The 22,371-nt window shown below is 34.7% G+C and overlaps 1 protein-coding gene across 2 annotated transcripts in view; it reads left to right on the forward strand.

Annotated features, from left to right (window-relative positions):
- The window catches only part of CPSF3 (cleavage and polyadenylation specific factor 3), a 51,083-nt gene extending 31,115 nt beyond the window's left edge, over positions 1-19,968 (forward strand). For both annotated transcript variants that reach the window (XM_051976087.1, XM_051976089.1), the window contains 7 exons: positions 583-691; positions 1,069-1,167; positions 3,013-3,107; positions 5,704-5,791; positions 10,110-10,179; positions 18,841-18,937; positions 19,827-19,968. In XM_051976087.1, the coding sequence (XP_051832047.1) occupies positions 583-691; positions 1,069-1,167; positions 3,013-3,107; positions 5,704-5,791; positions 10,110-10,179; positions 18,841-18,937; positions 19,827-19,928 (660 nt within the window). In that variant the 3' untranslated portion in view covers positions 19,929-19,968. The remainder of the gene's footprint in view (positions 1-582; positions 692-1,068; positions 1,168-3,012; positions 3,108-5,703; positions 5,792-10,109; positions 10,180-18,840; positions 18,938-19,826) is intronic.
- Positions 19,969-22,371: the final 2,403 nt, after the last annotated feature.

Raw genomic sequence — 22,371 nt, forward strand, 5'->3', positions numbered from 1 at the left:
ATTTTTGTCAAAGAAGACGATTCTTATATTATGTTTGAAAATTTATGCTCAAAAGACATTTTTCAAGTGATAGTCAAAGGATATGAACAGAGTTCAGCAGCCATATGAAAACTGTTCCAAATTACTAATAATTAGAAAAATACAAATTAAATTAATTATAAAGTTACACTTCACACTCATTAGATTGGCAAAAAGTAACAGAAATTGGAGGAGCTACAGAAAAAAAGGCACCCTACCTAATGTGATGTTAGGAAGATCTGTGAATTGGTATTTAAAAATAAAAAATCAGAGCTGTAACCAAAAAAGTTACTAAACTATGTGTACTTTGTGTGATCCAAATGTAGGGTGACATTAGGCCTATACGTAAACATTATTGATATATGTGGCTTCCAAGCACTTTCTTTAGTGTCTAAGTAAGTCTAATGTTACCCTAATCTGATAACTTTATAATGTATTTTTGAGATAAGCTTATTGTTTTCATGGTAAAAATTCCTTGAGGTCAAGGTTTTCAGCCTAAGTATTTGAGAATTGTTTGTCCTTTCCCAGATTACCTTCCAATTGTTATTTTTTTCCTAAAAATAGGTTATGGGCTTCTTGGCAGATAAGAAACCTGAACAAGGACAGCGTGTCTCAGGAATCTTGGTTAAAAGAAACTTTAATTATCACATTCTTTCACCTTGTGATCTCTCTAGTAAGTCCTTATTAAAGGGTCTGATCATAAATTAATTATGTATTTATTATCTTGCTATACATTATATATAATTTCTAAATTATTGTATTATATATATTAAAAGAGCATATATTTTCAAACAATTTAATCTTAAATTAGAATTATAAATTGAAAGAAATAAAATATGTAAGAAAAATTATAAGAGCCATAGTATCAGAAAATTTGAATCTGAAAATGTAGTTCTAATCCATTTATTTTATAAACAAAGAAACCTAATCAAAGAGGGTAAATGATTTGACTGTCATCCTACCCATAATAAGGCCAATTTCCTTTAGTGTCTTTCTGGTTGGTATGTCTGATTGTAAACTATGTTCTGTAGAGTTTTTTGTTTTTTTCAGATTATACAGATTTAGCAATGAGTACTGTAAAACAGATTCAAGCCATTCCCTACACTGGTCCTTTTAGTTTGCTATTTTATCAGCTACAGAAACTGACAGGTGAGTATAGAAATTTTGTTCTAATTACTGTATACATCAGATAATTAATTATAAGAAAATATGTTTTAGTCTTTATTAATGTGGATGTCATTGCTACTTTAATATAACAAGAATTTACTGAGTGTCTACTAGATGCCATACACTTTGCTAGATACTAAGTATATCCAAACAAGGGACCAGTTCCCATCTTCAGGGAGTTTACATTGTATTGGGAAATATAACAGATAAGTACATTAAAAAATAAATACAAAGTAAGATTTATTTTGGGTGGTTGGGGGTTCTAGGAAGAGTTCCTGACTTGATTTATTTGAACTGGTCTTTTTGAGTAACTAAATAATTTTCCTTTAGGAAAATACTTTGAAAAGAAGTACATACTCCCAAAATCCCATGTTGTCTCCTGATCTTTGACTACATTAATTTTTTTTACCTATTTTTTCAATGAATAAAAATCTATTCTTTCTCCTTTTCTATCCCTCTGCATTCACTAAAAAAAACAAAAAGACATCACAAATCTGCATTGTCTTTCTAGACTTTTCTGAAATGATCCTACTTATTGCTCATAGAATAATAATATTCCATTACACTCATATGCTGTAACTTATTCAGCCCATTCTGTGATTGATGGATATCCACGCAATTTCCAATTACTTGCCACTACAAAAAGCTGCTACATTTTTGTACGTGTAGGTCTGTTTCTTTTTTTTTGTGATCTCTTTGGGGCCCAGTATTGGCAGTGCTGGGTCAAAGGGTATGTAGAGTTTGATAACTCTTTGGGCACAGTACCAACATGCTCTCCAGAAAATTGGATCTAGCAGTTCCTGCCATCTGAAGATCAGTTTAACAAAATTTGGAGAGGTTTCTCAATAGAAGATTGATATACAAGTGATGCATTTTTTTTCCAGCTACTCATAAAAACTAGTAAGTCTTTTTTTTTTTTAATTTTTATTTAATAATTACTTTACATTGACAGAATCCATGCCAGGGTAATTTTTTTACAACATTATCCCTTGCACTCAAAACTAATAAGTCTTAAAGGGATTGTATTGATAATGAGAACGTCCACATCGTTGAAATTACAATTCATGATGTACTGTTTGCAGTAATATTCACATTTTCTTAGGGAATCCTCATTCATGTTGCATGAAAACACCATATGTGTTTCATGTAACATACCTTTGCCACCAGTAAGGAAACTAACATCCTGTACCATGTGTCACAGCAGTATCTAAATGGTAAATAGCTCAAATAGGAAAAGTGACAGTGTAAAAAAAAAATTAGAGAACAAGATTCACAAGTGTGGCTGGAGAAAGCATTTTTAATGAAATTAATGACCCAAAGAGTTCAGTGACAAAAAGATGGGTCTATGTACACCAAAAAATTTAGAGTAGCACTTTTTGTGATAGCAAAGAACTGCAAACAAAGTAGGTCGCCTATCAGTTGAGGAATGACCAATCTGGTACATGATATAATGGCATTACTAAGTTGTAAGAAACAATAAAAATATAATGAATAAGCATAACCCCAAAGAAAAGATAGAAGATGCTTCCCCCCACTCTAGCAGAATTGAGAAGTCCATAGATGTCAAACATTACATATATTTTCAAATTTTTTGGTATATTAATTAATTTGCTAATTTTTTCTTCTTCTGTTTCTTTATCAAATAATTTTGTTGTTGTTATATGGGATGGCTTTGAAAAGTGGAAAAGGAAGGAATACAAGGGCAAATTTAAGTGATAAGAAGTCAAGATAACAGATTGTAAAATGTAGGCATAGAAATTAAATATCAGGAAACTGGTTAACAGAAAATTTATGTGTACATTATAACCAAATTTTCCTTTTTCCCAGGTGATGTAGAAGAAATTGATATTCAGCAAAAACCAGCTTTGAAAGTGTTCAAAAATATTACTGTAATACAGGAACCAGGCATGGTAGTATTAGAGGTATGCATGCTTTTTGGTTTTGTTTTTTTTAAGGGTATTCATCTATAAAATTGGAAAGAAAATTAGACAATTCCATAAAATTAGAAAGAATTAAATCTCTTTACCCCTATCAGCTTTCAGTCTCTTGCTCCTTTATATACAATTTTTTATAGTAATAATTTTAATAGGAATGATTGTTGCACAAAATGTATTTAGTTCACACGTAGTTATAGCACGTTTAAACTTACACTTCCAATTGCATTTTAGGGCTTCTTCATTGTGTATTCAGTTACCTCAGTCTATATTGAAAATCTCCAGATCTAAAAAGAATTTCATAGTTTTCTCATGGGCTAGTAAACCCCAGAACTACTAAGGTTCCTGTAATAGTCATCAGGCTGTTTCATTAACACTTTCTCAAGCATATACTATCGGTTCAAAGAGGATAAAAGTCAACCAATTAAATTCTCTGAATTACTCTTCTGTGGTTGGACAAGTGGAAGGTACATTATGAAAAAATGTATCCCTATGAAGTCGGTTACTGATATGATTGTGAATATTCTGTTGTTTAATTATATAAATGTCTTTGGAGAAAGGAGCAAAAATTCAGTTAATGGATAGACCAGATTCTAAGGAATTGAAGGTTGGAAAGAGGGGCGGCTAGGTGGTGCGGTGGATAGAGCATCAGCCCTGAAGTCAGGAGGACCTGAGTTCAAAAATGGCCTCAGACACATAACACTTCTTAGCTATGTGACCCTGGGCAAGTCACTTAACCTTAATTGCCTCTCACATAAAAAAAAAAAAAAAAAAAAAGATGGAAAGGCATTTGGAAGATGTGAAAGAAATGCTGTGGTACACTTAAATACTTGGACATAAAGCACCATAAAATATAATTGCATACATTGACATGTGTGTAATGCACATATATCTAAAATAGCTTTAATTGACAACAAACAGCTTGAAGGGGTGTTGATTAAAGTGAAAGGATCCTTTTTATTGAAGTTTTTTGATTGCATTTAAGATAAATGAGAGAGCAAAGTGAAGATAATAGCAGAGCTCATTGTGATACAAACAGAGCAATAATGTCCAAAATAGGGTAAGAACTTAGCTATTTTAGAAGTTTTTATTAAGTATTTTTCCCTATTTGTATTATCCTACTTTGAAATAAATATTTTTTTGATTGAGGTGTGTGTATGTGTGTACCTCTATATATTCTTTCATAATTGTTTTTTTGCTAAAATCACACACATACCCTAAAGTGGGAACACCTAATCTTTTTTTCTCTTATGAATCTTTTGACAGTCTGGTGAAGCCTATGGACTTTCTATCTTTTTAAATGCATGAAATACTTATAAAGGAATTCCTTACAAAAGGAATAGATAGGAATATTTATAAGGAATTAAAGAAATAAAATTTCATATAAAAGAAATAGTTATCAAAATTAAAAACAAATTCATGCACCTGGAACCTAATAATTTTGTTTTCTGAACTTAATAATTTCTGTATTCTCTTTTCTATCTCCATTGAAAAGAGAGAAAGAGTTTCAGAAACAGCCAAGGACCGGTTCATTTATCTAGCAATGAATTGTACACAATTCAGCAATGTATTGGGTTTAGAAAATTAAATAAAAATTTTTTTTGCATAAATTTCAGAGTGTCTAAAGTCATTTGGGGTCAGTATTCAAATAATTAAAGAGAGTAGAGTGACACCAAAAGACGTTATGTTGACCCAGATCTGAAATAGTAAGTATTAGAAATAAATATTAAATTTTAAAAAGTTTGTAGGTTTTTCAGTATTCCTGTGAGAACAAAAATAGTAAAGTGATTAAAATGAGAGTCAGTGGGGGGTAGGTCATAGATAGAAAACTAGCATCAGAGTCATAGCAAACTGAACCCATATTTTCTTTGTGACCCTGAAAAGTTAATTTATCTTCAGTGTCCTGGACAAACTGATCTATCAGTTGCAGAGAAAGTTGCAGTCTGCATTGGACAGAAATGTATCCACCCTATACAAATATAATCACAGGTCCTGGCGGATCCCAAAATTAAACCTTTTTGAAAATTAGAAGAATTCCAGTGATGGAAGAGAGCCATCTATGCCCATCTACTGTGGAAACTGAGTATGGTTCACAACGTAGCATTCTCATTCTTTTTTGTTGTTTGCTTGCATTTTATTTTGCTTCTTTTTTTTTTTTTTTTGGTGCAGCACGACAATTGTATAAATATGTATGCATATATTGACTTAACATATATTTCTACCATGTTTAATATATATTGGACTACTTGCTATTTAGGGGAAGGGGGGAAATTGGAACACGAGGTTTTGCAAGGGTTAATGTTAAAGGATTGTCCATGCAGATGTTTTGAAAAATAAAAACCTTCAATTTTAAAAAAAGAAAAGAAAATTAGAAGAACCTAAAGGATTGAGAAATACTCTACATGACACACCCAAATATTTTGCTCCCTAAAGTAACCAATTTTATTGGGAAGAAGGGAAATCCAAACCAGTTGTATTACTATATGGATTCATGAAGTCAGTAAAAAACCATTAGAACCCATAGTCCATTATTTTGTGTAGCAGTGATTCTAGAATTTGTTAATTCTACTCTTTTGTTTTGCAGTGGTTAGCAAATCCTTCCAATGATATGTATGCAGATACAGTAACAACAGTGATCCTTGAAGTTCAGTCAAACCCTAAAATACAGAAAGGTACAAAGAAATTTTCACAGTTTTTTCAAATATTTTTAGGTATATCATTTATGAGATGTAACATTTGTTATAATATGCCAATATGTTAGACACTAGGATTTATTACTCACAATGCATAGTCCAATAATACAATCATACATTTAAAACCAGAATTATTTTTAGAAGTTTTGGTTCTTCATTTTGCAAATTGGGAAATCCATAATTCTGTGGTAAAGGAGACAGTTCTTCACACTCTGTTATGATATACAAAACTGAAAAGGTTCGTGGTATAATCTCATCAAGTGGGGCAGAGCCAATATGGCCTACCTTAGTTCTTCCAAATTCCCATCAAACTGCTTTAATTCATTTTGGCTTCTCAGAACTTGCCAGAGGACAGCAGTTTTTCAGCTTAAGTTAACTCAGAATGTTAATAGATGTTAATAGGAAAAGTCTCTTGCATCAGGGTGAGAATGGAGGCTCAGCCTAGCACAGGCAGTTCCCCTGCCAACAGCAGCAAAATGCTTCTGGAGCTCTCCTTATAGTGAGGGGTTAGGCAGCAGATCACAGACAGTCTCTTGGCTGGTACTGGCTGCAGGACTCTGCTGCATTATCCACATATGAATCCTGGTCTCAGTCCCAGGGCAAGGAGGACCACTGACACACCAGATCTTATGGCTGAAAAGGATTGGAGCCAGGGTCATAGTTCTATGGTGGGGAAAAGTGCTTGTGGTCACTGAGACATCATCAGAACACAGGCCAGAAGACTACTAAACACAGCTTTCCTTTGATCTTTCTACCATGGGAAAAGTGAAAACTTTTAGACCACTCAAAATTACTCTGAAAACAGCAGCACAAAAATCCTGAAGATTGAGACACTAGTTCCCTCCTCCTCGGGAGGAGAGTCCTACGTTAGCATAGAGTTAAAAGTCAAGAAATAGGTTGGGGAAAAAAAAATCAAACAAGTAAGGAAAATTTCCTGGGGAAGGTTACTATGGTGACAGGGAAGACCAAAATACAAATTCAGAAGATAATGCAGTCAAAACTGCTACATCCAAAGTCTTACAGAAAAATGTGAATTGGCCTCAGGCTCTAAAAAAAAATTACTGGAATAGTTCAAAAAAGAAGTTTAAAAGAGAAGTAGAGGAAAAAAATGGGAGGATTAAGAGTGAAGAAAAAAATCATGGGGAAAAAGTCAACAGCTTGGTACCGGAGGCACAAAAAAAATTAAGAAAATAACAGCTAAAATTAAAAAGAAAAACAACTCCTTCCCCCCAAAAAAAATGGTAAAAGAGACCAAAAAAAATGCATTGAATTGAAAAACAACTTAAAAAGCAGGATTGACTAAAGTGGAAAAAGGAACACAAAAATTCACTGAAGAAAAAAGTTCTTTAAATTTTAAATTCTACTTAAAGAATAACTCAGAAAATTCCAAGCTCTCCAGATTTCTCCCACAAACAAAACTAACTTATACCTCAGAGCAAACATAATGAAAAACAAGATTTGGGGCAGAACCCTCGGACATTTCAAGAAGACTCAAATAAAGATGCCCAGAAATGGGTTTAACCAGTGTGAAGTGTAAATACTTCCAGACTAATTCCAGGGAAACAGCAAACAGAGAGCTCTGGAGCTAGCTGGATTTGGAGTGAGTCTCAGCCTGATCTATAGGAACTTTCACCTGAACTGCCTGTGGAGTCAGGGCTTTGAGACTGGGAAGACTGAGGGAACCTCTGCTTATTAGTTACTCTAGGCCCAGCTGTGCTGTATAGATGCTGCCTTGGCTGAGAGGGAAATAGCACACTGGTATGTGTAAAAGCAGTAAAGCAGGAATATTGCTGGCTGTGGAACTTGCTTTTGGTTTGAGATTCCTGGTTAGAGGAGAGAGCTGAGGGGAAGCCAGATATCCTCTCCCATCCTACCTTAGAGGTGCTTACATTAGTTCTTATTAAAAAAAAAAAAAAACTGAACAGGCAAAGAAGAAAGAACCAATCATAGAAATTTATCATGGAATTAGGGAAGACCAGGGTTCATCTTCAGAGGACAGTGAAGTTTAAAAAAAAAAAAAAAAAAAAGCTTTACCCCAAAGAGTAATATTAAGTAGCTACCTGCCCAGAAAGAATTTGTATTACTCAAAAAAGACTTCAAAAATCAAAAGAGAAATGAGGAAAAACTTTTTTTAAAAAAATCACTTTTTTGAAAATTAAACTTGAAGTTATGAGACTAAGAAATAACAAAATAAAATGGAAAAAATAGAACAAATGTGAAGCAAGGAAAACAATTGGTATGGAAAACAGGTCAAAAAGAAAATATAAGAAACTTTGGACTGTCTGAAAGCTATGATCAAATTAAGAACCTTGACACAATAAAGCAAGAAATAATCAAAATTGTCCTGGAGTAACAGAATACAAGGGGAAAGGAGAAATAGAAAAAATCCATCTTTCACCACTTCAAAGAGATTCTACAAAGAAAATATAGAAATGTCGCCAAATTTCAAAACTGCCAGATCAAAGAGAACATTTATAAGAAACAAAATAAATCAAATATGCTGAAACTATAATCAGAATTGTATAAGATTTATCAGCAGCAACAATAAAATGCCACACATACTGGAATAATATATACTGGCAATCAAAAGAAGTAGGGCTGCAGCCAAAAATGATCTAACAAAACTAACCGTAAAGTCTGGGCAAGCTCGTTGGAGCTTCAGGATCAGCCAAAGTCAGGATAAGTAAAAGTCCTTGGTCTTTAGGGGGAGAAGCAGGCAAACTGCCAGGAATTTAGCCAAATATCTCTTCTCAGTTTTAGAGTCCAGAATCTCCATACTTCTCCTTGTCCTGCCCCCAAGTGAGTCTGGCTCGCCTCACTCCCCCTCTAATCCTTGCTTATAATTACTGTATATACCAGACATTGAGCCAGCACCAAACAATGAGAAGGGCCATTTTTCCAAACATATGCTAATAGAGTTATTGTCAAATAGGTGATTAGCCTTAAGTGCTCCCTTGTCTGATTCAAGCACACCTTTTAAGAGTTTCAACCCTTTTTATCTCCTGCTTTCTTTTGTTTTAGAACACAAGTGGTCACACCATCCCTGACTTCTCAGGGAGGTGAGAACCCCAAAAAGGTGATCATGCACCCCCTGACTTCTTAGGAAAGGAGGTGAAAAACATCAAAGGGAAATGGGGAGTCAAGCCAGAAGTGTAAGCGGGTTTCTGGGCTGAAGGGTCTTACTAGAAATAGGTATACAAAAACCCATCAGCATGGGAGATATTACAGAATCACCTAACAATAAAGCACAGGCTAGCAGTGATGACTCTCTCCACAGCTGGTATAGGCTAGATGTGGTGTAACAAACATGAATTGTACATGCAAGTGCACATAACAAACAATATGAATCAACATGATGTTGTAAAAGATTTCCAGAAGTTCTAGAAGGACTTGGAAATTGAATCAGGACCATTATCATTATGCTATTCACATAGTTCATCTCCTACTAGTTTCCAATTATCTGCCTCTATCTCTTCTTGAAGAATCAAGGGGACATTCATTCTAATGTATCCACCAGTCCATCAATCTGTTCCTGAGTTACAATCAAACCCTGTCTTTTAATTAGTCTGAGAATGCTTTCTTTTTCTTTTTTGTTTTTCCTTGTTTTGTATTTAGGTTTAATATTTAAAAAAAAAAAGTAGAATTGTCTAAATGGAAAAAGAGATATAAAAACTCATTCACAAAGATAATTCCTTAAAAATTAAAATGTGGTAAGTTAAATGTAATGAACCCATGACATATAAAGAAACATGAAACAAAATCAAAAGAGTGAAAAAAGTTGAAGAAAATTTAATTATCTCATAGGGAAAATAACTGAGCTGGAAAAGATCTAGGAGAGATAAGTTAAGGCTTATTAGGCTACTTTAAAGCCCTTACTAGAATAAGAGCCTCATCTTTCAAGAAATTAGCAATGAAAACTGCCCTGATAGTCTGGAACCAAAGGATGAAATAAAAATTGAAAGAATCCACTAATCACCTCCTAAAGAGATCCCAAAATGAAAACTCCCAGGCATGTTATAATCAAATTTCAGATCTCTCAGATCAAATAAAAAATATTAAATGCATCCAGAAAGAAACAGTTTTATTTTATTTATTTTAGAAGAAAGAAACAATTATTTTAGAGCCACATATAAATGTGACTAATTTTTTAAATTGTATACTAATTTTTTTAATGTGTAAAGTACATAGAAGTATAAATTAATCCAATTATTAAAATACAATTATAAAAAAATTACTCTTATTCTCACATTTATTTGGAAAAGGAACTAAATCTTATTTTTTAAATTTTTCCTCCCAGGTGCAGTACCGAAGGTATCAAAAAAAATAGAAATGCACATTTACAGCAAGAGATTGGAGATTATGCTTCAGTAAGATTTTTGTATCACTCAGTATTATTTGAATTGAATGGTTGAAATAGTGGCATTTAGTAAACCTTGTATCTAATCTTAATTCTTTCATTAACTAGTTTTTTGGGTTTGTTTGGCCATAAAAGAGCACTAGATTTGGAGTCAGAGGATTTGGGCTTTAATTATAGTTCTGCTGCTTGTTACCTTGGACAAATCACTTCTGTGAATCTCAATTTCCTTATAATGAGGGGTTAAATGAATTTCTGTTCATGAAATCAATGTATTAATCACATTTTTATATTTAGTAAATATTAAGTACCTACTTTGTGCCTGACACTGATAATACAGACTTAAGAACTAATCAGTCCCTGTCTTTAACAGCAGTAACTTTTATTGAGAGGGAAAATAATATACACAGATAAGTAAATATTAAATTTCTCAAGGAAATGAGAAAAACTCCATGGTAAGACCTTATGCAGAATGTGGCATTTGAGCTAAACCTTGAAAGGAACTGACGATTCTAAGATGCATTTCCAGGCCAGAAGCTGGAATGTACTGGATGAAGGGGAGGAGGGAAAGGAGAGACATCTAATGGGCTAATATAAGTGGAATGTAGAGTGTGTGAGAGGTAATGTGAAATTAATTTGGAAAGAGGGGTTAGAGCTAGATTCTGCCTGGAGGACAGTAAATAACAAGCAGAATTTTGTTCTGAAAAAAGGAAGTGACCATGATGTGTGCTATAATTTAGGAATGTCAGTTTAGTATCTGTGTGGAAAAGGAAATACAGTAATTGGAGATAGGAAGACTAATTAAGGATAATATTGAAATAATTCAAGTAGGAATTGATAAGGGTCTGAACTTAGGGTGGAGTCTGTGTGAGTGAAGAGAAAAACAATGGGTGTGAGAGTTGTGAAGGTAGGATGCACAAACTTTGCAACTTACTAGGGGGCTGGGAAGATTGAGGAGGAGGGAAGAGTTGAGGGTGAGAAAAGAGTGATGATGCTGTACCCTTTTTTTTTTTTTTTTTTTTTTATAAATTTTATTTTATTTAATAATAACTTCGCATTGACAGAATCCATGCCAGGATAATTTCTACACGACATTATCCCTTGCAATCACTTATGTTTCATTTTTTCCCTCCCTCCCTCCTCCCCCCCCCACCCCAGGATGGCAAGCAGTCCTATATATGCTAAACATGTTGCAGTATATCCTAGATACAATACATATTTGCAGAACCGAACAGTTCTCTTGTTGCACAGGGAGAATTGGATTCAGAAGGTAAAAATAACTCGGGAAGAAAATCAAAAATGCAAATAGTTCACATTCATTTCCCAGTATTCCTTCTTTGGGTGTAGCTGTTTCTGTCCATCATTTCTCAATGAAACTCAGTTAAGTCTCTTTGTCAGAGAAATCCACTTCCATCAGAATACATCCTCATACAATATCGTTGTCGAAGTGTATAATGATCTCCTGGTTCTGCTCATCTCACTTAGCATCAGTCCATGTAGGTCTCTCCAAGCCTCTCTGTATTCATCCTGCTGGTCATTCCTTACAGAGCAATAATATTCCATAACATTCATATACCACAATTTACCCAGCCATTCTCCAATTGATGGGCATCCATTCATTTTCCAGTTTCTGGCCACTACAAACAGGGCTGCTACAAACATTTTGGCACATACAGGTCCCCTTCCCTTTTTAGTATCTCTTTGGGGTATAAGCCAATAGAAACACTGCTGGATCAAAGGGTATGCACAGTTTGATAACTTTTTGGGCATAATTCCAGATCGCTCTCCAGAATGGCTGGATTCGTTCACAACTCCACCAACAATGCATCAATGTCCCCGTTTTCCCGCATCCCCTCCAACATTCATCATTGTTTTTTCCTGTCATCTTAGACAATCTGACAGGTGTGTAGTGGTATCTCAGAGTTGTCTTAATTTGCATTTCTCTGATCAATAGTGATTTGGAACACTCTTTCATGTGAGTGGTAATAGTTTCAATTTCTTCATCTGAAAATTGTCTGTTCATATCCTTTGACCATTTATCAATTGGAGAATGGCTTGATTTTTTATAAATTTGAGTCAGTTCTCTATATATTTTGGAAATGAGGCCTTTATCAGAACCTTTAATTGTAAAGATGTTTTCCCAGTTTGTTACTTCCCTACTAATCTTGTTTGCATTCGTTCTGTTTGTACAAAGGCTTTTTAATTTGATATAATCAAAATTTTCTATTTTGTGATTGGTAATGGTCTCTAGTTCATCTTTGGTCACAAATTTCTTTCTCCTCCACAAGTCTGAGAGATAAACTATCCTATGTTCCTCTAATTTATTTATAATCTCGTTCTTTATGCCTAGGTCATGGACCCATTTTGATCTTATCTTGGTATGTGGTGTTAAGTGTGGGTCCTTGCCTAGTTTCTGCCATACTAATTTCCAGTTATCCCAGCAGTTTTTATCAAAAAATGAAATCTTATCCCAAAATTTAGAATCTTTGGGTTTGTCAAACACTAGATTGCTATAGTTGACTGTTCTGTCTTGTGAACCTAACCTTTTCCACTGATCAACTAATCTATTTCTAAGCCAATACCAGATGGTTTTGGTGACTGCTGCTTTATAATATAATTTTAGATCAGGTACAGATGATGCTGTACCCTTAACAAAAATAGGAAAGTTTGGCAAAGAGGTGGGTTTCAGAGAGAAGATATTGTATTCCATATTAGACATGTTTATAAGATTTCCAGGTAGAGAGATACAATACAGTTGGTAACATAGGATTGAAACTTATGAGAGAACCAGAATTAAATATATAGATTTGAGAATATCTGCAAAGAGGTGATAATTAAACCAGTGGATATTTGATAAGGTCATCAAGAAAGACTCTAAAGGGAAGGCCCAAGGCAGAGTTTAGGAGTTTTCTATAGTTTCATAAATACATATTAATAGAATAAAAGAATTCCAGAGTTGGAAGTCATTTCAGCAGATATCTAGTCCAGTTCATACTTAAAAATGGATCACTGCCACACCATATGCAAAAAGTGGTATCTGATTCTTCTAATGATGGGAAAGACCAAGGAAGCACATTTTACTTTGGATAGCTCCAATCAAACCTAGGCTACTCCCAGTCCCCCCAGTCTTAAGATACAGTCTTTCCAAATATTTGAACACAGCTGTAATAATACCAGTGTCTCCACTCTAAACCTCCCCACTTTCTTCAATTGATTCTTGATTCTTATATGGTATAGACTCAAAGCCTTTCACTATCTTAGTTGCTTTTCAACTGGAAGGTACTCCTAAAGTGTGGTACTCAGAATAGAAGATAATATTGCTTGTGTGAAATGGAATACAAGATACAGTTGGACTGCCAACAATAACTATTCCCGAAAGCTATGCCTCATAACTCAGGATTTTATTGGATTTTTGGTTCTTGTATCACAAAAAGGACTTGAGTTTGTAACCCACAAGAATGCTCTTCTTTTTCTGAAAGGAACTTCTTTTACTTCTGAAGTCCATGTTTGGAACAGTGGTATAATACTTTTATCCCTGTTATATCTTCAGCCCAATGTTCTAACCTATCAAGATATTTTTGAATCCTGATTATCACTATTATTTTAGCTATCCATTCCAGGTTTGTGTTGTCTGCAAATTTGATGAGCATGCTATTTATGCCTTTACTTAATTGTTAATAGAAATGCTAAACAGCACAGGACTACCGAAGATAAGTTCTTACTCTCACACCCTGCAAACTTCCTTCTAAAGTGATTCACATTAGAACATTGACTCCTCCTTGCCTGTGGCCATTCAGCTATATAATCCATTATATATATATAATCCTAATCCATATAAGTACACCATCATCTAATTTATATTTCCACTTTTTCTACAAGAATAGTGTAAGGTACACTAGGTTGTTTGTTAAAAATTCAGGTAAACTATATTTATAGTATTCCTCAAATCCAGTATTTTGGTAACTGGGTCAAAAAGTAATTTGTCATTTGGGCATGACATGGTCCTGATAAAGCCAGTCTGGCTCTTATGAGTTCCTTTTCTAGGTGTCTCCCAACTTTTTTTTTCCCTGAGGCATTTGGATTAGTGACTTGCCCAGGTGTAAAATATTGTTTCATTACTTAACACTGAGCAATCACTTCATCTGTGAAAGCTCGACTGTTACCTATATTTCACATTGCCATTCTCCTAATTCACAGGGCGTCTCTGGCCACTGACCTTTGCAATGTCAACTAATTCTACCTCACTCACCTCTTCTGAGGCCTTCAGCAGTGTCTGGCTACGATTTCTTGAATCATAGTTTAATAACCGATATCGTGCTCAAGAACAGCCCTGTGCAAACTTAGTCTTTATTATACATGCTCACATAATGTTCTGACTTGTTAATTTCCTAGTGAACACCTTGTCTGAAGACCCACATGTTCACTATCAAGCTCCTTACCTCTCTCAGCTATCCATCCACCTGGCTCAGCTACCCCAGGATAAAGAGAGCGACCTGCTGCTTGCAGTGAGCTTAGAAAGGATCTGTGTGGTCACACACAGCCAATCAGTGAAGGAGCTTTCTCCCGTTAAATAGTTATCTTGATATGATCAGGATCCCGCTCATGGGGCAGTCCCCTAGCCACAGAAATTACTTCTGGGCCACTCAAACCTCCTGTTGCACTGTGCTGGCCTATTTAAAGAACCCTTATAGCCAGGATCACACAGCTAGAAAGTGTTAAGTGTCTGAAGCCATATTTAAACTCGGGTCTTCCTGACTTCAGGGCTGGTGCTCTATCTACTGTGCCACCTAGCTGCCCTCCCCACTCTCCACCCCCCCCCCCCCAACCATTTCTTTAGTAATTCATTCTTGATTTTTGTCAGGACTCAAGCCAGGATTATTAACCTTATTTTGCAGCTCATATTCTTTTCCATTTTTTTGAAGGGACTTTTGTCCCATAGTAGTACCCCATTAAAGATCTTTTAGATATCACTGACAATGTCTCAGCAATCACATTTGTTAACTTTCAGTGTGCAAGGAAGTAGTTTGTCTGAATCAGGTGACTTGAATTCATCAAAAGCAGCCAGTTGTTTTCTTATGTCCTTATTAATTGTAGCTTATCTAGGTCATTAGTCCTTATTAGCCATTTTTGTTCTTATCCTTTCTAGTCTAGTCATTAGGCATTTAATAGCATTCCCTATTAGACAAAAACAGGCAGGATAAGAGTTGGAACATCTGCCTTCATTGAGTTTAAAACTTAAATACAAAAGGTGGGGGGGAGCATTGTTATGTGCATAGCAGAACATAAGGGGGAGGATTTAAAATATGTAAAATAAATTTCCATTTCAAAAAAGCATATATAAAAGAAGACATTGTATTCAGAACTGTCCATCTTTTCTCTGATTCCTTATAGGTTTTCTTTTGTTCTCTGCTGGGCACTTTATACTTTTTTTTTTCCCCCTCTCCTTTTCTCCTCCAAGCAGGCTACAGTTAAGTACTACTATATGTAAACATACAAACACACCAGTATTAATATGGCTGACATATAATGTAGATTTCTTTCTTAATTGAATTTTTTCTGGCTTTGATCTTATCTGAGATCAATGTTTACTACCCCTACTTTGTTTTTCTTAGTGAATTTTACTCTTGATCATTGTTATTTTGTTTGTATGTATCTTTTATTTCTCTCTACCTTGAGCCAAAGAACTGACTCTTCTTTGATCCTCTTTATTAACCATGGCATAGCTTCAGACATACCTTTTTATTGTCCTTAACTTTCCTCACCAGCCTCAACTCTTTCAGTCAGTAAGCATTTATTAAACATTTTCTAGATGTGTGGAATAGTGAATGCAAGTAGTGAATACAAGATTAAACAATCCTCTAGAAGCTTAAGTTCCAATTGGAAGAAAAGTATGAAGAGAACATTCAAAGCCTTTCCTGAATTAGCCTCCTACATTTCCAGGTGCCTTACATCTCTACAATCTTTTACAATCTCTAGATTTGATTTTCTAGTAATAGACATATAAGATTTGAGATAACTTTAATTATGTGACATGATTATTAGCAAAATAAATTTAAATTTTTGTTAAGATCAATTGTGTAGGAAATGTTTAGAAGAGAATTTCTCCAAATGACCTGAGCTGAGAAGTACTCTGAGACTATACCTAAACTAGAATTACATCAGATGTTTTCAAAAGCACATCTGTGAACATTAATTTGCTATTTACTTTTTCCTTTGTGACTTTTATCTGTAAGGTCTGTTTATCAAAGCTCTGTCCATCTTTTCCCCTCACATTCCTCCCCTCATAAATTCCATAGAAAATTAGAAATCCATGACAAAGTGCTTATCATATCAGTTAATGCTTCATTGAGGAGGATGTGCCTCTCAAGAATCTAATGGGGGGGAGAGGGAGAGGAGGGGGTGTGTGTGAAAGAAATGGTTATTATAACCAGTATCTAGGGAGGTTTCTGAGCTTTCTCCCTCTCCTTTTCTAAAATCTTCCATTTTTCTTGGAGGACATTACTGGTAATGAAATTGCGTTAGCTCTCTTTAGATCTTGGTCAGACCCCACTTAACCTTGCAAGCAGTTGAATTTAGGATTAGAAAATCAATTGTGATGTGCTTGGATTTGAATGGGGTCCCTTAAGAATTTTATTAAATACCTGCTGTTTGTCAAATGCTGGCATAAGTTCCAGTTTAATCACTGAAAGGGTGCGGTCTTAGTCAAATGGAGACCTGCTTAAAAGATCTTATTTTTAAAAAGGGCTTGGCCATCCTGACGTATGTCTTGTCCCTCTATCCAGAGTCTGGAGGACAAAGCGAGACTGCTGACCATGCCCAACCTCCCTCACTTAAATGCAATCCACTCTCATGTCATGGCAGCACCTGTGCAATGTCATACTCCCTCCTTAAGGGTGGTGGACAAACAACAGCTCTTCACCCCTGAAAGCATATTTTTTCACCCAGAGACACTGGCTTTGTGAACAACTTGCTCTGAGCATTTTCTATATCCATTGCCCATATTTGGATGTTCTCCCTCTTCCACTTGCTAGCTCCTTTAAATCCCAGCTGAAATCCTATCTTTTCTGAAAGCCCTTTCCAACCCCTCACGTCTAGAAAACTACTAACAATTTTGTTATTTATTTCCTATTTATTCTATATATAACTTGTTTGTATGTTTTTTTCACCATTAGATTATAAGTTTGTTGAGGAAGGGAATGTCTTTTGCCTCTTTTTATTTCCTAGCCCCTAGCCTCTAGCACAGTGCCTGGTACATAATTGGCTTTCAGTAAATGTTTATTGCTTGATGGGTTATGCTTTATACTTGATTGTCAGGTTTTTTTTAGTGGAATCAATTTTAGATAAAATTACGATCTGTCTTCAAAGGACATGTAATATATGTTAAAGTTATGTTATACTTATCCTTTTCATTCTATTTATTATGGAGGAAATATTTGTATTTGAATGGAAAGACTTTCAAATTAGCAATAATAGGGCACCAGGTAATTGAAAAATTTTCCCATTGCCATTTTAGAAATATATCTTTGCAAAATGATTAGAATTTCCTGTACTTAAAATACTTTGTGTACTTGACTATTGATAGAAAATTTATTCATTGAAGAGCTATGGTCTTACCATGCTAATAACAGAGATCCTCTAAACTTTTCCAGCTTGAAGTCATATTAGTAGTGGTAGTAGTTGTCATTGTTGTTACATTTATATAATGCTTACGGTGTGCTAGGCACTAAGCAAATGCTTTTGAATTATTCTTTCATTTGATCCCCAAAACAAGGTATTATTATTATCCTCATTTTATAGATGACTAAACTGAGACAGTCAGTTTACTGACCCAGGATAAATGACCCAGGATCACATAGCTGATGTCTGAGACTAGATTTAAACCCAGGTTTTCCCTGACTCAAACACTCTAACCACTTAGCTTTCTTGACATAGCAGCATTCTTTGCTTAGATAGAACTATAAATCATTTCCATGTCTCATGAGGAATGGGAAGAACACTTCAAAGAAGGCATTAAATCACACCCGTATTTGAGTATTGTTGGTTTTATCTTTTTTTTAAATATTTTATTTTATTTTATTTTATAATAACTTTATATTGACAGAATCCATGCCATTTTTTAATATTTTATTTTATTTTATAATAACTTTATATTGACAGAATCCATGCCCGGGTAATTTTTTTTTACAACATTATCCCTTGCACTCCCTTCTGTTCCAATTTTTCCCCTCCCTCCCTCCACCCTCTCCCCTAGATGGCAAGCAGTCCTATATATGTTAGATATGTTACAGTATATCCTAGATGTATTGTTGGTTTTATCATTTTACTGCTTAACAAAAAAAAAAAATACTGATAAGTAACTTTGGACTTAACTCTGTTGTTACTATAACTAAATCAACTTGATAAAGTTAATAAAATTCATCAAGTTTAATTTAGAAGAGTTACACACACACACACCACATACACACACACCCTTGTGGACTCCTCCCCCTCCCCTTCCCCTTGATGGTTTAAGTATTTACTTAAATTCTGCTTTGAAAGTATAGCCAAGCACCAAATTTGTGGCTTTTTCAGATTTTATGAGGGTGTAATTTTATCAGATTACTTAAAGTTCTGCATTTTTTCTAATGTCTGAAATTTCTCAATTAAAAATTTTAACTTTTTTTTTTGTTTGAAGGGACATATTTGGGGAAGATTGTGTAAGTGTTAAAGAAGGATCCATTCTAAGTGTCACAGTGGATGGAAAGACTGCCAATATATCGTTGGAGACAAGAGTATGTATATTTGTTGAAAGCAACCAGCCTGCTTCAAGTGATACTCAAATAGTTTCTTAAGCTTAAGCACAAATAAGATCCTTTGGACATGTAGGTTCTCATGATTTCTGCAAATTGAGAACAGAATTTAATCTGTGTGTGTGTGTGTGTGTGTGTGGGTGGGTGTATAGATATAGATATAAGCAATTCTGATGATTTAATGTATATTTGAGGGAAAGATGTTCGTTGCTTTATATGAGCAGTGAAGTTTGAATTACTTTGCTAATCAAAGAAAGTGTAATTTTTTTTTTTCAGAAGCTTCTGCATGGCTATTATTGATTTTGAAATGAGATTTAGTAAAAACAGTTGCTGGTTGAATTATCACATCCATTTCCTACTAAAATTATTTACTATCACCCTTGTGAAGGATACAAACTAAATCTCTAGGGTGCTATTTGCATAAGAGCCTTTGAAAAAGCCATAGTTCTCATAAGTCTTTAGATTTAGGGAGGGAGGGGGAAAAAACGAAACATAAGTGATTGCAAGGGATAATGTCGTGTAGAAATTATCCTGGCATGGATTCTGTCAATGCGAAGATATTATTAAATAAAAATAAAATTTATTATTAAAAAAAAAAAAAAAAAAAAAAGTCTTTAGATTTATTATTTAGCTTTTCCAAAATTGATCTCTTTTTTGACATAAATTCATTGTTTAGTTTGTTATTTCTTAGGACTATTATAAATCTCTTACTGAACCTCTCTATAAAGAATTCCCAAAAGACTTTACTGTAGCTGAAGTCTCTGTGTTGATACTTGGCCTTCACCTGTATAAGAAGTGTTTGCCACTTAAGCTGATGTTGGTCTGTCAACTACAAAATTTGACTTAATGTGTTGTGTCCATTACCTTTCAGACAGTTGAATGTGAAGAAGGAAGTGAAGATGACGAGTCCCTTCGAGAAATGGTAGAACTTGCTGCACAAAGACTTTTTGAGGCCCTCACACCAGTTCATTAAAAACTATTCCCATGTATATTAAAATATTTTTAATACTTGATTCTGTTTCCATTACTGTAAAAAAAAAAAAAAAAGTGCTTTAGTTTCCCTGGAGAAGCATACATTCTTTGAGAGAAGATCTTTATGTCTACTCTTTGAACATCACTAATATGTGATAAACTTCAAAGTTTAGTGATATCAGTGCAAATTGCAACCTTTCCATCTTATGTGATCATCCTGAATTTCTTTTGCCAAAAACAAATTTATTATCTTTTTGTCAGCCTTTTGATGGTATGTAATTTAGAAAAAATACAATAAGTTCTTTCAATCATGTAGCTTCTACTGAAGTTATTAGAATCTGCTTAGGTTCAAATGACTCCTCTAAGAAGAGAAATGTATATGTTTGTTTTAGTTTTTTTTTAAATAAGCATGCAAATCTTCTTTTGTTCTAGCATCTGTAAAGAATTTTTTATCTTGTCCATTCCCTCTCTTCCCCTGGTCACTTTCCAGAGGTTCATAATCTGGGATATTGAACTTTTAAAAAATATATTTTTTGATAACTATTTCAGTAAAAATTAGTCTCCTTTATTGAGCTTTTATTTGTTTTTTTTAAAACATTGTTTTGAGAAGGAGTCCATAGGATTCACCTAAGCTCCCAAGGTCTCCATAATACAGAAAACCATTAAGAATCCTTGTTCTAGGCAAATCTGAGGCAGCTAGATGGTACAGTGAACAAAAATCTGGACTTGGTCTGGAAGACCTGAGTTCAAATCCTGCCTTCAAATACAAGCTTTGGGCCTTGCACAGGCACTTAATTTGTCTTAGTTTCCTCAACTATAAAAATGAAAATAATGGTAGCATCTATCTGCCAAGCTTGTTTGTAGGATAAGATGTGATAATTGTAAGGTGCTATATAGTTGCTATTAATAATGATGAAACATGTTCATTTCAATGTGTATAAAATGGATATATTTGAACATCTCAAAGTGATGTTATTAAAAATTGTTTAGTTCAATAAAACAAATTAAAAAGAAATAAAATACAAATATTTCTGTGGAGTTTAATACATTTACTTTACTGGCCAGTTTGCTTTATAGCAATGCTCTATGTATTTATGACACATAAAACAATGTTGTTAAGATGCTCTGTATGTTAAGTAACAAGGCTGGTTTGTATTTTGTGCAAGCACATAGAAACCTGAATTCTTATCCAGTCTCTTAGCTATAAGACTCTGGGCTAGTTATTTAACCTCTGCCTCTTGTTTCCTCAACTTAAAAATGAGGATAATAATAAATACTGTTGAAGTTACAGGGGGTACAATGAAACTCCCCAAAATGATGGGATGGGGAATGACACCTCAAAATATATTGGAGTTATGGCTCATAAGTTGGGTCATCTCAAAAGAATTTGTAGGCCACATTCTCCAAATCGGGGCAAAAATTTTCACTTCTGAGAGTATGGGGCTAAATCCTAAAGGTTTAGTAATTAACAAGGGAAAGATAAGTTCCCTAGTGATAAGCAGGAGGAAGAAGCCATGAGATGGGATTACATTGGTGGGCTGAATTCTCAAAAAAGTTCAGCAAGGAACTACTGTATGAGCAGATCTGTTTTGTAGGGGAAATAATAAACCTTGGGGGTTGGGCACTGATTTTCTGATTGGATGCAGTAAAGGTAGAGTTGCTGTAATCAGGAGTCCCTTTATAACCCAATCAGTGCTGCTCCCTGCTTGCCTCCAGCCTATGCCAGTGGGGCTTCATCAATTCCAGTCTCCCAGGATTGTGAGAACCAAATGTCAATACTTGTAAGGAGCAAAGTTCCTGGCAAATAATAAGTGTTCTCTTCCTGTTCTACATCTAGGTGCTTAGGGGCAGCCAGATGGCAAGATGAATAGAGCACCAGCCCTGAAGTCAGGAGGATTTGAGTTCAAATGTGGTCTCAGACACTTAACACTTCCTAGCTGTGTGACCCTGGGCAAATCACTTAACCCCAGTTGCCTACGGGGGAAAAGTGTGCACTATATCTAGATTCTTTCTTTTGACATCTGAAACCAAAAAGACCTTGCTGAGAGTGGGCTATAGAGCATTAATCTGGAAGAGATGGAGAAAAACCTGTAAGATCACTGTCTCCAATGTTCACCTCTCAGATGGACTTCTGGAAAATTTTGTTTCCACTGTGGTATGGTATTGTGAGCAATGGATTTAGGGAGTTTGGATTCAGTTTTCAGCATTTCCATTTGGCAGCTTCATGATCTTGCAAAGATCATTTCATTCTATAAAGTGTGAAGTCAGACTACAAAAGTAGATATTCCAAGATCCAGCACTTTTTATGAATGTTATTATTTCAGGGTTCTACTGACTATTAATGTGGTTATAAAAAAGTGGTAAATAGCCCTCTTGTACCTAACATTCCTGTATTATTTAGTAGAGGAAGTACAAAACTTAAGAATCAGGAAGATCTGAGTTCA

This window comes from Antechinus flavipes, chromosome 2 (assembly GCF_016432865.1).
Source record: "Antechinus flavipes isolate AdamAnt ecotype Samford, QLD, Australia chromosome 2, AdamAnt_v2, whole genome shotgun sequence".
Classification (NCBI taxonomy): Eukaryota; Metazoa; Chordata; class Mammalia; order Dasyuromorphia; family Dasyuridae; genus Antechinus; species Antechinus flavipes.